Here is a 12,258-nt window from a genome sequence, read left to right as displayed (position 1 = left end):
CCTCAGTGCAGGTTTCTGGACAGTTAAGGTCACTGGATACCTGACCTTTAGATAAATGCAGTGTTGCTAGTAAAAGATGCACAGAAACACATACATGCACGTGCCCCTCTGCTAGTTCATTTTCTCTTGATGCCTTAGGTTTTCCTGAGTTAATGACTAATGGCAAAAAAGTCCTGTCTCCACAATCTATACTGTTGTTTCCTGCTCTCTCCATCCATATTCTTTCTTTGACTCCTTGAGATCTCCTGTATTAGTCTGCTCAGTCTGCTATAACAAAATACCATAGACCAAGTAGATTAAACATCAGACATTTATTTCTCACAGTTTGGGAGGCTGGGGAATCCAAGATCGAGGTGGAGGCAAATTTGGTTCCCAGTGAGAATCCTCTTCCTATCTTGCAGACAGATGCCTTGTCACTGTCCTCACATGGCAGAGACAGAGACAGAGACAGAGAGACAGAGACAGAGAGAGCATGGCAGTGGGGGTGGAGAAAGAGGACTCAGTTCTTTTTTCCTCTTCTTATGAGGGCACTAATCCCATCATGGATGCCCCACCCTTATGACCTCATCTAAACCTAATTACCTCCCAAAGGCCCCATCTCCAAATATCATCATATTTGGGTTTAGGACTTTAACATATGAATTTGGGGAGAGATAAAAAAAATTCAGTTTATAACACCTTCCCATCCTATACCAGTTGAAAAATATTCCTTTTGTATCCACAGACTCCTAGCTTCTTTGCCAGGGGATTTCCATGGCAATGACCCAACCCATGATGTAAGTTTTGTGCTAGGATAGCTTTCTCAGTCTCCTTCTCATGGAAAGATTGAGAACCAGAAATACCCACAGCAGGGCTTTTTCCAAAAGAGGGATGTGTGGAGGTGTGGGAGGTTACATCTCCCCCCAAACCATCCCCCAGAAGATATGGCATTGAACATAAAAGAATGGAAAGCGACATCACAAATGCAGAGATAACCTGAGTGGTGTGACACACAGGGCCATCATGAAGATCAACGGGAGAATAGTTGCCAACATACTTTGTAATCAGTATAAGTCCCAGGCAATGTAGGGGAGGATTGTCTCATTCTGTAATCCATTCAGTAAATATTTCTATAGATTCTATGATATTCTGCACTACATGTGAGGTGTTGTGAGCTATGTAGCAAGTATTAAAAAGAATAAGGCTGGGAAGTACTAATAGCAAAAAGGGCTTGGGATTCTAACATGCCTGGGTTTGAATCCTGGCTTTGCCGTTGCTAGCTGAGTGACCTCTGGCAAATCTTAACCTCTCTGAGTTTCAGTTTCCTCATCTATGAAATGGAGATATATAAAATAAGTGCTGACATCATAGACTCATTGTAAGTATTAAATGCAATAACATTTTAAAAGTACAGGGCTGGGACTTCCCTGGTGGCGCAGTGGTTAAGAATCCGCCTGCCAGTGCAGGGGACATGGGTTCGAGCCCTGGTCCGGGGAGATCCCACATGCCACGGAGCAACTAAGCCCGTGCGCCACAACTACTGAGCCTGCACTCTAGAGCCCACAAGCTGCAACTACTGAGCCCACGAGCCGCAACTACTGAAACCCGCGTGCCTAGAGCCCATGCTCCGCAACAAGAGAAGCCACCACAATGAGAAGCCTGCACACCGCAACAAAGAGTAGCCCCCACTTGCCGCAACTAGAGAAAGCCCACGCACAACAACAAAGACCCAACATAGCCAAAAGTAAATAAATAAATTTATTTTTAAAAATAAATAAATTTATTTTTAAAAATAAATAAATAAATTTATTTTTAAAAATAAATAAATAAAAATAAAAGTACAGGGCTGAAAGATTGTTTCTTCTTATCATATAAAAGATATGGGCTCTGCCTTCCAGGAGTGTCAGGAGGCCAGACATATGTCCAATCAGACACCTCACAGTAGCAGATAATTTGTGTTCCTATCAACAGTAAATGCTCATGGGTGGTGTAGAAGGCTTCTGGAATGGGTCTTAAAGGGTGGGTAGGATTTGGATGTGGCAGAATGTGGGAAGTCATAGTAGACGTGGAAGACAGGGATCGTGGACGTTATATCATTTAGAATACTTTGGCCTATAAGCACTAGAATGCCTAACTAAAATTAACTTTAAAAAATAAGATGATCCATTTACAAGATAGAAAGCTTGGTTTGGTAGAGTTTGGTAGTTTTAGGATTGGTTAATTCAGTAATTCAATAACACTGTGAAGGACCCAGATGCTTTTCCTCTGCTCTTTTCAGCCTATTAGTTTTCGTTCTGGATGATACTCTCACGGTCACAAACTAGTTGCAACAGCTCCAAACATTGTATCCTCCTCACATAACCACAACCAAATGCTAGAAGATAAGGCAGACTCTTATCATACTTGTCTTTTATTCAGGAGGAAAACATTTTCCATCAGATTCCCCTAGCAGACCTTCAAGTCATCGATCAGAAGATCAGAGGCCAAACCCTTAGCTGTCAAGCATCTGGTGTTTTTGCCTGTACTAGGAGACAGGCTCTATTAGAAAGAAAGAAGAGTGTGTGGGCACATGCTTTAAAGTAAATAACTCACAATGCCTACCACAGGCTCTAAGCCCATTCATGCTTCCTGAAGAAAAACAAAGGGAGATTTATTGGAAAGATACAGAGATATCTCATGGATCCCCAGAGCAGGAAATTTACTGGCTTTCATGGTGACAGATAAGGAATATGGGTGCTTTTAGGGATTAGTGTTCCTCTTTCCACCTGTCTGAGACCATAATCTCTTGTCTATTTTTCACTGTACATCAACTTCATTCTTTTCTCTTTCTGGATCAACTTTCTCTGAATCTATGAACACATGGGTCAAACCTGGCTCCCCCAGGCAGCCCTTCCCATTCTCAGTTCAAGCACCAAGACCCTGATAATATCTCCAAGTCCCCAGTCACATATTTCCTGGAGGTAGAAGCAGAGTAACTTTGGGCTCTGCTATGACCAGGAGGTAGGGCCTCCTGCAGGGGTGGGGTCTGGTCCTCAGATTATGGAAGACAAGGGCTGGGGAGCACCGCCACAGCTGTGTCCTATGGTGAAGAAGCACATGTAAGAGATGGTGAGCCCGTGATGGCATGAGGTGGGGAGGCCAAGAGAGGAACACAGTTAACGGAGGCATTCCCTGTTTTGGAATCACTATAAATGTCTGTGTAAAAACAAACAGCTGAATCGTAGGTGTGGATTTTGATCCTGGCTCCACTGATAATCAAAGAGAGGACCTGAGGCCAGAATCCCTTAACTGTTAACAAGAATATCTGTTTTCTAATGACAGAAATAAGCTAGTCCAGAGCAGAACAACCAGGGAGCCGAGGGAGAACAGGAACCCTGGTCTACGAGGAATCCTGAAGGACTGGAGGTGTTTCTCCTGGAGAAGAAAAGTCTCAGGGGGGTTGAGGGCTCCATAATGAGTGACATCAGCATCCACTTAGGTGTGCAGGCTAAACTCAGACTGGACACCCTTCAAGGTCAGTGGAATCAGTGAGGGTGTCCTGCCCATCACTGTCTGCAAGGTCCTCCTCTTCCTCCTGCCCACTGCTCCTACTTGTGCTTTAGACCTGTCTTTTCTCTTCTGGAGGAACGAGGCTCCACACTGGTCTCAGTGTCCCAATCGTCCCCGTTATTCCCTGCAGCGCAGCCAGTGTTCATTTCTCTCTCCATTACCTGAAGACTCAGCCCAACCTCCTGAGCCTAGCTTGTAAGACCCTCAGTCATGGGCCCTCTACCTCCTTTAAGCCTCATCTCCCAGCACCCCCATCCTCACCATGTAGGATACACTCTTAGAACATTCACCATTCCGCAAACGTCACTCCAAGCTCTTTCCTGCCTCTGCACCTTGCCTAGCCCATGCCGTACCTTGAAAGCCCTCATTGCCCCCATGTCCAGTGCATCACTGGGTCCTGTCAGCTCTATCTTCAAGATATATCCTGAATCTGACTGTTTCTCAACACCTCCACCACTACCATCCCACATCTCTGAGTCACTAACATCTCTAGACACCTTGAAAATCACCTGTGATGTATATGTGTAACTGATTCACTTTACTGTACACCTGAAACTAACACAACATTTTAAATTAACAATAAAAATTTTTTTAAATAAAATAAAAATAAAGAGAGCCAGTCCACACTGCCAAAAAAAAAAAATTACTCTAAGCATAATAACAATGTTAAATTAAAATTAGCATATTCCATCTTAAAAAAAGAAAAGAAAAGAAAATCACCTGTGTCAGGCAAAATAATGTCCAAAGAGATCCACATCCTAATCCCCAAAATCTATGAATGTATTACCTTAGGTGGCAAAAGGTACTGTGTAGATGTGATTAAGCTACAAGTATTGAGATGGGGAGATTATCCTGGGTTATCTGGGTGGGCCCACTGTAATCGCAAGCATCCTTGTAATAAAGAAGCAGGAGGGTCAGAGTCAGAGAAGGAGATGTGATGGTGGAAGCAGAGGTTAGAACAATGAGGCCACGAACAAAGGAATGTGGGCAGCCTCTAGAAGCTGGAAAAGGCAAGGAATGGCGTTCTCCCCTAGAACTTCCAGAAAGAATGCAGCTCTGCCCAACGCCTTGATTTTAGCCCATGGAGACCCATTTTGACCTTCCGACCTCCAGAACTGTAAGATAATAAATTTGCATTCTTTTAAGCTAATAAGTTTGTGGTAATTCGTTATAGAAGCAATAGGAAGCTAAGATAGCTCCTGACTTTCCTCTGGGCTCCCACTCCAACCTCACCTCTGCCCATTCTACACACCACAGCTAGAGTGTTCTTCCAAAACATGAAGTCGTCATGAATCCATTCTCATTACCTTGGCCAGCTTCCCACTGCTCTTAAGATGAGCATAACAGCCCTTAGCAGGGTGAGTCTCTGAGTCTTCACTCTCCTCTTAAAGTGCTACTCGCCCTGTTCTACTCTCGCAAGGCACACCTGCCCTCAGGACCGTGGTCTTTTACTCTTGCTGGCCCTTTTGCCAACATCTTCCTCCTCTTTACCTGTTTAACCCCTACCTGTCTTTCAGTTCTCATCTCCCTCACTTCCTCAGTCACGCTACCCTGACACACTAACCTCGGCCACATCCCCTATAACATGTTCTCACAGCACCGCCAAATACCTCTCATCCCTAACACTTCTCAGGCCTGCGATTCTCCATCTCACTGTGGGTCTCCCGCACTACACTGTGAGCTCCTCGAAGACAGGGACTGTAGATTTTCCTCACCGCCCTGTTACCTCCAGGGCGCGACATAGTGGTAGGCACTCAAAATATATTTTTAAACAAATAAGTGGCTGAATGAATAAATGCCTAAGATTTGAAAGTCTCACTTCTCCCTGAACATCAAAAAACACCCAAGATGAGATCTTTGTTTCCAGGTAATGGGGCTCCGGCTTTCGTGAAACTCTGTCTTAGGGTTGAATCTCTTTAAACTCATGCACCTTGCGTTTTAATAATTAAAACATCTTGCAGTCGCCTCCATATGAGCAATGCCATGCAGGGTAGGGCCGGGATGATGTGTAATAAAGTCTAATCATTTCTTTATAATACTAGGCTGGGCAGGCAGAGGGGGCTCTTATTATGCGACTAATTACCGCATCCAGGCTGCTCTAAGTGTGATGCTAATTGCTCAGTGAATGAATTGTAGCCTCAGGTAATTACCAAACCTAATGTGGCTTCAGTCGTGCTTGAGTAAATTAATGTAAAGAGGGAAAGCAACCCAGCTTGAAGGAAGCTGCCTCCTGCCTTGCTGTTGCTTGGGAAACAGCAGTTGGGTTTTTTCATCTGGACTTGGAACTGCCCAGGTACACCCACACATCTGGGGTCTCCTTTCCCCAGCGCAGCTGCAAGATTGCAAGTAAGATGTTATACCAAACAGAGCTGAGAGACTTTTGCCACTCGGAACAGATGACTGTCTCTCTCTGGGGCTGTTTCTTTGTAAAGCCATCTTGAAGGTTTCTTTCAGCCCTGTGATCAATGACTAAGTGAACAAACATTTGATTAATTATTAAAGAATGGATTTCTGCACTGAATCAGCAATCAAGCACTGTGTTCAAGTCTTACCTCTGTCATCAAATAGCAACAGTTCTCATAAACATTTATGGGGTGCTTACTAGCTGGCTGTCACTGTTCTAATAAGCATTTTATGTGTGTTATTTCACTGAATGCCCACAACAACCCAGAACATTTTGAATAATTCACAGAGCTAGTCAGTGCCAGAGGTAGGATTTAACCCGGGCATTCTGACTCAAGAGCCTATACTCTTAACCATTCCATACATAACTCCTTCTCTGACCCTGGGAAAGTCACATTTTTTGCACCTTGGTTTCCTTACCAGTGAAGATTTCTGCACCCACTACATGTCCAGACCTTTGCTAAGCTCTTTATAGATGTTCATTTTATCATCCCAACAAAACTGTGAGGTAGGTAGAACTAATCTACTTGATTAGGTCACACAACTAGTAAGTGGTAGAGTCAGGATTTGAATGCTGTTCTGCAGTATCATGTACTTTCATGTACCCTTGTTAGAGAAACACTGCACCAAGTCATTCGTTGTCACCACAACATCATGTGGACCTGAATGCAATTCAAGCTCTGAATTCCCAAGGCAGTATGAGTTCATAAGGTGGCTACTAGATCATCCCAAATCTGCTCAGATTGTTTATTTACTATCAAAGTGAAAATACCAAATTAAAAATATATCTCATGAGATTTGGGAAAACCTCTGCAGGCCAGACTCCATGTGAGACACACTGCCCTCTGCTAGAGTCCTGCCAAGGAAATCTCAGACTAGCTCCTCCTTTCTGGGTGCATCACCCACCACAGTGAGAGGACCACCCAAAGGTTGTAGCAGAACACATGCCTGTCTGCTCACCCTCATATGGAACGAGAGCTGCTGCCTTTCCACTGAACTCTGGAGAAAGGGAGCCTCCACTTGTTATTCTGAAGAATTCACTTACTAGCACATGAGAAATAGATACTCAGGAGAGACGTGTTCAAGGCTTCTGTAGAGGTGTGCCTGATTCCATGGCAGTATATCTTCTTATATGATCAGAAATACCAAAAGGTACCTCAACCAGGACACCCTCTTCATGTGGACTTGATTGATTGCCAGTGAATGTGGCTTATTGGCCATGAACAGGGCAAAGGTTCAGGAGTGTGTTCTGAGGTTAAGAGTGTGGGCATCATGGACACTGTGACCTTACATAAATTGCTGCTTGATTTCTCTGAGCCTCAGTTTTCTCGTCTGTAAGGTAGGTCCCAGTATAGTTGCTACCACTTAGGGTTGTGAAAAGTAAATGATATAAATGAAGTCATGTATGTAATTACCAAAACTCATGCCTGGCGTATATCCTAATTCCTTCATAAAATGAGCTGTGTATGATTTTCAGATACTGCAGTACAGCCCCATTTCACAGGGGTGTTTGGTTCTGAGCCCTTTTTGGAAGACCTGTATTTAAGTCATTAAGCAATGCCATTCAGGGGCAAGAGCAACAGGCAAGCATCTGACTGTGGTCCTGACCAGGCTCTGCCACTCACCTACCATGATGCTCAGTACTCACTTAACTGAGCTGAGTCTCACTTTTCTCCTCTGTATAATATTGGTCTTATTGCCTACTTTGCCTGGCCTGAAGAGCTACTTATAAATAAAGTCATGGGTGGGAAAATCAGTTAGTGCTCTTTTGGTACACATGCTTGCCAAAAGAGCTCTTGTGATTCTGATAAGGGAGAAAGACAAGATCTGGGAGCCTTCTACATCTTGAGTTCTTTTAGGTTTTACCTATAAAGGAAATAAAGGAGGAAAATATTTTTAAACAGTAAACTGCTGTGCATATATAATTATTGTCATTATTATACACTCATAACTAAATGAGGTATTGAGGGAAAGAAGTAAATAGAATAATTTCAGTTTCAATATTTTGAGATTCTACTTTGTGCCAGACCCTGTGCTAGTGTTTTTCATACATGATGCAATTTGGTCCATACACCAGTACTGTGAGGTCGGTATCATCACTCTCAGTTACACTGGAGGAAAATGAGGCATAGAGAGATTGAATAACTTGCTAAATATCACAGAGCTGGTAAGTGGTAGAGCCTGCTTTGGGAATGAGGTCTGTCTGACTCAAGTCATAGTTTTCATCACTATGCTGCATAACACAGCCTCCAGTTGGTGAACCAAGGCAAGGGAAACACCAACACACGTGACAGAGTCTGAGAACAGTTGTAAAGGCTAAACCTTCTGGTATTAAGTATAACAGCAAACTACTCTGTCACCTGGATTATTGCTGTAACCTCCTAACTGGTCTCCCTGTGCTCACCCCACCTGCATTCCATCTACTCTCAGTAGAGCAACCAGAGAGAGCCTGCTAAGAAGTCATTTCAGATCATGTCAGGGCGCTGCTCAAACCTTTCACATGCAGGAAAAGTCAAAGCCTTATCGGGATCTGCCAGCCGTGGCTCCTCCACCCCAACCCTCTGGCCCCGGCTACCTCACTGACCTCAGTTCTCAACTCCTTCCATTCCGCCCCTCACTCCTTCTGCCTTGGCGCCCAGCATCCTTGCTTTTCTTCAGACATTCCAGACAGGATCTAGCCTGAAGCCCTTTGCAGTTGCTGTTCCCACTACCTAGAATGTTCTTCTCCCAGATATGCACATGCCTCCATTCTTCATTATATCTCACAGGATCCAGACAGAAGACAGAAACCACACCAGCTATTTAAACAATATTTTAATAGTGTATATGGAGGTAGCAACTGCAGGAAGCAACTGCTCCTTCTAGGGCTGAGGGAACAAAGGGAATAACCAAAAAAATGTAGAGACTTAGAGGGATCCCACAGAGCAGAAACTTCACCTCTGAGGACGAGGCACTGTCTCTGAGGGGCTGCCGTGAAGCTGGTTATGCAAGAGTTGGAAAGACTGTAAACAAGACTTTCCGCTGCTACTGCAAGGCAACTGCAAGGCATCGCCGCTGCTGGGCGGACGAAGCGTGGCTGGGGTGATGCCCACGAGAAGCAGGAGCAGGTAGCAAGCTCACAGGAGAAGCAAGGTCCTTCTCCTCCTTCCAGGCTTCCAGGCTCTTCCAGTTGAAGGAGCCTGATCGGAGCTAGCCGACAAGCCAACATTTGGTTTGCAGAAGCACAAAGCCAAGCTTAGAAGGGTGGTGTTGAGGCTGAGAGATTAGGACTCAATAGCTGGAATGCTGACCTCCCTAAAGCCTATACTCACATATCTCACAGGGACCTGCCCTGGCTGCCCTCATGAAGACTGTGTGATCCGACCCTTTCTATAACCCTTCCCACTGCATTCTTCTACTCAACACTCACCTAGCAGGTGCTTGTGGTTCTTCAGGTCATATCCCCTCTGCTGACCTCTGTCTTAGCAGCACCGCAGTGACAGTTCTGTGAGAGCAGACTCATGCCCTTCACTTTGTGTTCCTCAGCTAACACCTGCTTCTATCCAGCTAGGAGGACTTTTTATTCTAGATCAGGGCACTATGGACATTTGTGGCCAGATAATTCTTTGTTGTGGGAGTCTGTGCTGTGTATTGAGTAATGTTTAGCAGCATGCTTAGTCTCTAACCACTAGGTGCCAGTAGCATTGCCCCTGCCATGACAACCAAAAGTGCCTCCAAATTGTTCTGGTTAAGACTCACTGTTTTAAATTTATACCTACTCCATGGCTTGTGTGCGAACCAGTTAAGCATGTGGGTGTTGGCATCAGATAGACCAGGTTTGATTGGCTGTATCTTCACATATTACCTGTATTCCTTTGGGCAAGTCACTGAAGCTATGTGTCATTTTGCTTAAATGAAAAATAAACATAATAACCATCTCATGGGGCTGTCGTGTAGATTACATAAGGTAATGCGTGGAGAGAGTTTAGTACCTGGTACCTTGTATATGCCAACCAGCCAACATGAGTGAGCAATAAATTATTATAATTCAAAGGAAAGCATCAATATAATTCTTGAGAAACCACCCACAAGTTGGTTGTCAACATATGATGCCAAGTAAGTGGTATGTGTTTTTTTATTTGTTTTACTGAATGGGCTTTACACTGGCCTTGGGAATGAGAGGTAATAGCGCTCCTAAACTGTACAATGTCATAAGAATAACTGCCAGATGCTGGAAACTGGGTTACTGATGACAGGACCCACTTGCAATTGAGATTGATTTAAATGCAGTTAACATATTGAGTGTAACCGTGTGATACTGCAGAAAAATAATAAACACTTGTCAAGTAGTAAATTTCACTCTGATGCTTAGAGTCAACTTGCTGTTGGATTCATCTAATCAGTTTACTATCCCAGATGTCACCAAAAGGAATCCAACTAACAAATAGAGCTACATTGTCTTTCAGGCTCTGAGTGGTTTACTAATCTCAGTCAGAACTTGGGTATTGCTGAACCCAGAGCCATCCCTTGGGAACTTAGCATATTTAGATACTGCTTGAAGTGGTACATAGGGTCCATTTTGATGAGTAACACGAGAGCCCCAGGCTTTGTTGTGGGGAAATAAAATCTGGGTACCAATCCCATCTCTGCCTCTCACCCTCCATGTACCCCTTTCCTCCAGGACTTCAGTTCCTCACCTTTAAAATAAACAGTTCAGATGCTGTTATTTGGGCTTCCCTCTTGATGAAGTACCAGCCCCTGCCTGGCCCCACCTCGCCATGCTCTCGGAAGTGTGCAGTAGAAAGGAAGTCAAGAGTGGTGGGAGTGCTGTCTTCGGTGCATTTGAAGGATGCCTGTCAAATTCTCAAGCTTTCTTTCCATCCTTCCTAGGTACACAGTTCTGCACAGTGGACATCACCAGGAACTTGAGAAACTGCCCATACACAATGACCCAGAATCCCTGGAATCATGCTTCTGATTGAGGACGTGGCTCACAACTAAGCCATTCATTCCCATTCATGTCTGCATGAACAGGATACCCTGGCATCTCTCCTGACCCTCATCACCACCAGTGAGGCATGGGGCAGTGGGACCAAGGGCCCAGGAAAGGTACATGGATGACAGGGTTGGACAGGATCCAAGGCCAGAGCATGGAGGATCTCAGAGTTGAGAAGGGACTTCAGGCACCGTCAGATGCAGGCTCCCAGCCAACACAGAAGCAGCATCCTCCATAGCGTCCCTGGAAGTTGGTCAGTCTTTGCTTGTACACTTCCAGGGATAGGAGCTCACTACCTCCTAATGCAGTTCCTTCTATTGTGGAGAAGCTTTAGTTATAAGGAAGGTCTTTCCTTTGTTGGAACACAAATTTGTCTCTGCTCTAGTTGCATCTGGGAACAAGCAGTTGGCCCCTTCTTCCACTGAGAGCCCTTAAATATTGGAAGACAATGATCTGCCACCTACCCACCCTTTTAAGTCTTTTCTTTGAACTCAACAGCTCCAATTTCCTCTCCATTCTGGCCATCTTCCTCTGGACTTGCATTGGTGGGTGAATTAATCAAGGCTCTTATAATGAAATTAGGTTGATAGTAGTGCCAAGATGTCTGTCCAGAAGCACTGAATTATGACAAGTGAAGCATCAGTGTTTTTTGGTTCATAGACCTGAATATTTTTCTTTTTTTCTTGGGGATAGACTTTGGAAACTCTGCTTAGGTTTTGGTTTGGATCCATTACCAGAAGGCATCTTTACAGCTGGTCTGGTGTGTGTGTCGTGTGTGTGTGTGTGTGTGTGTGTGTGTGTGTGTGTGTGTGTGTTTAAAGATGACATTTTCTCATTGGCATACTGGCTGTGAGGTCATTTGAAGTAAATCTTGATTCACTCCCCTTCTATGATAATGGGGAAAGGACCTACACCTTTACCGAGAATGTCGATTGAGAATTGTCCAACAATTCAGATTTTGGGAGGGAAACTCAGTTGCTCCTATAAGACACCTTTTAGGGGCTTACTTTCTTGGGAAACTTCACTGGCCTCCTGCCCGTGAAGTTCCTGGGCTACCATTTTTCTACACCTTTTCCAGTATCTCATTTCCTCCAATCTCCTAAGGAGATGCTTCCCTGATGTCAAAGCTACCAACAAATGACTTTATGTTAGGGTGAATTATCCCCTCAGGTTGAGACTCTGAGGTTTTTCAGTTGCCTTTCTTTTGGCTGCTGATAAAAACCCTACTGAAAGGGTTAATTACTGATCCTTACAGGGGAGCCTAGGGAACAGGCAACGTGGGGGATGGTTGGGAGCATACATAACATGAACTACAAGATAAAGATGTGCCGTAAGTTTCTAACCTCACCAGT

General features: G+C 44.4%; 1 protein-coding gene across 1 annotated transcript in view; it reads left to right on the top strand.

Moving 5' to 3' along the window:
• The window catches only part of HTR4 (5-hydroxytryptamine receptor 4), a 221,091-nt gene extending 210,203 nt beyond the window's left edge, over positions 1–10,888 (top strand). Inside the window, exon 7 of the mRNA XM_061188318.1 lies at positions 10,801–10,888. Within this exon, the coding sequence (XP_061044301.1) occupies positions 10,801–10,888 (88 nt within the window). The remainder of the gene's footprint in view (positions 1–10,800) is intronic.
• Positions 10,889–12,258: the final 1,370 nt, after the last annotated feature.

The sequence above is a fragment of the Eubalaena glacialis genome, chromosome 4 (genome assembly GCF_028564815.1).
Source record: "Eubalaena glacialis isolate mEubGla1 chromosome 4, mEubGla1.1.hap2.+ XY, whole genome shotgun sequence".
Taxonomy (NCBI): domain Eukaryota; kingdom Metazoa; phylum Chordata; class Mammalia; order Artiodactyla; family Balaenidae; genus Eubalaena; species Eubalaena glacialis.
Note: the sequence above shows the minus strand (reverse complement) of the source record. Positions and strands in the feature narration are given on the sequence as shown.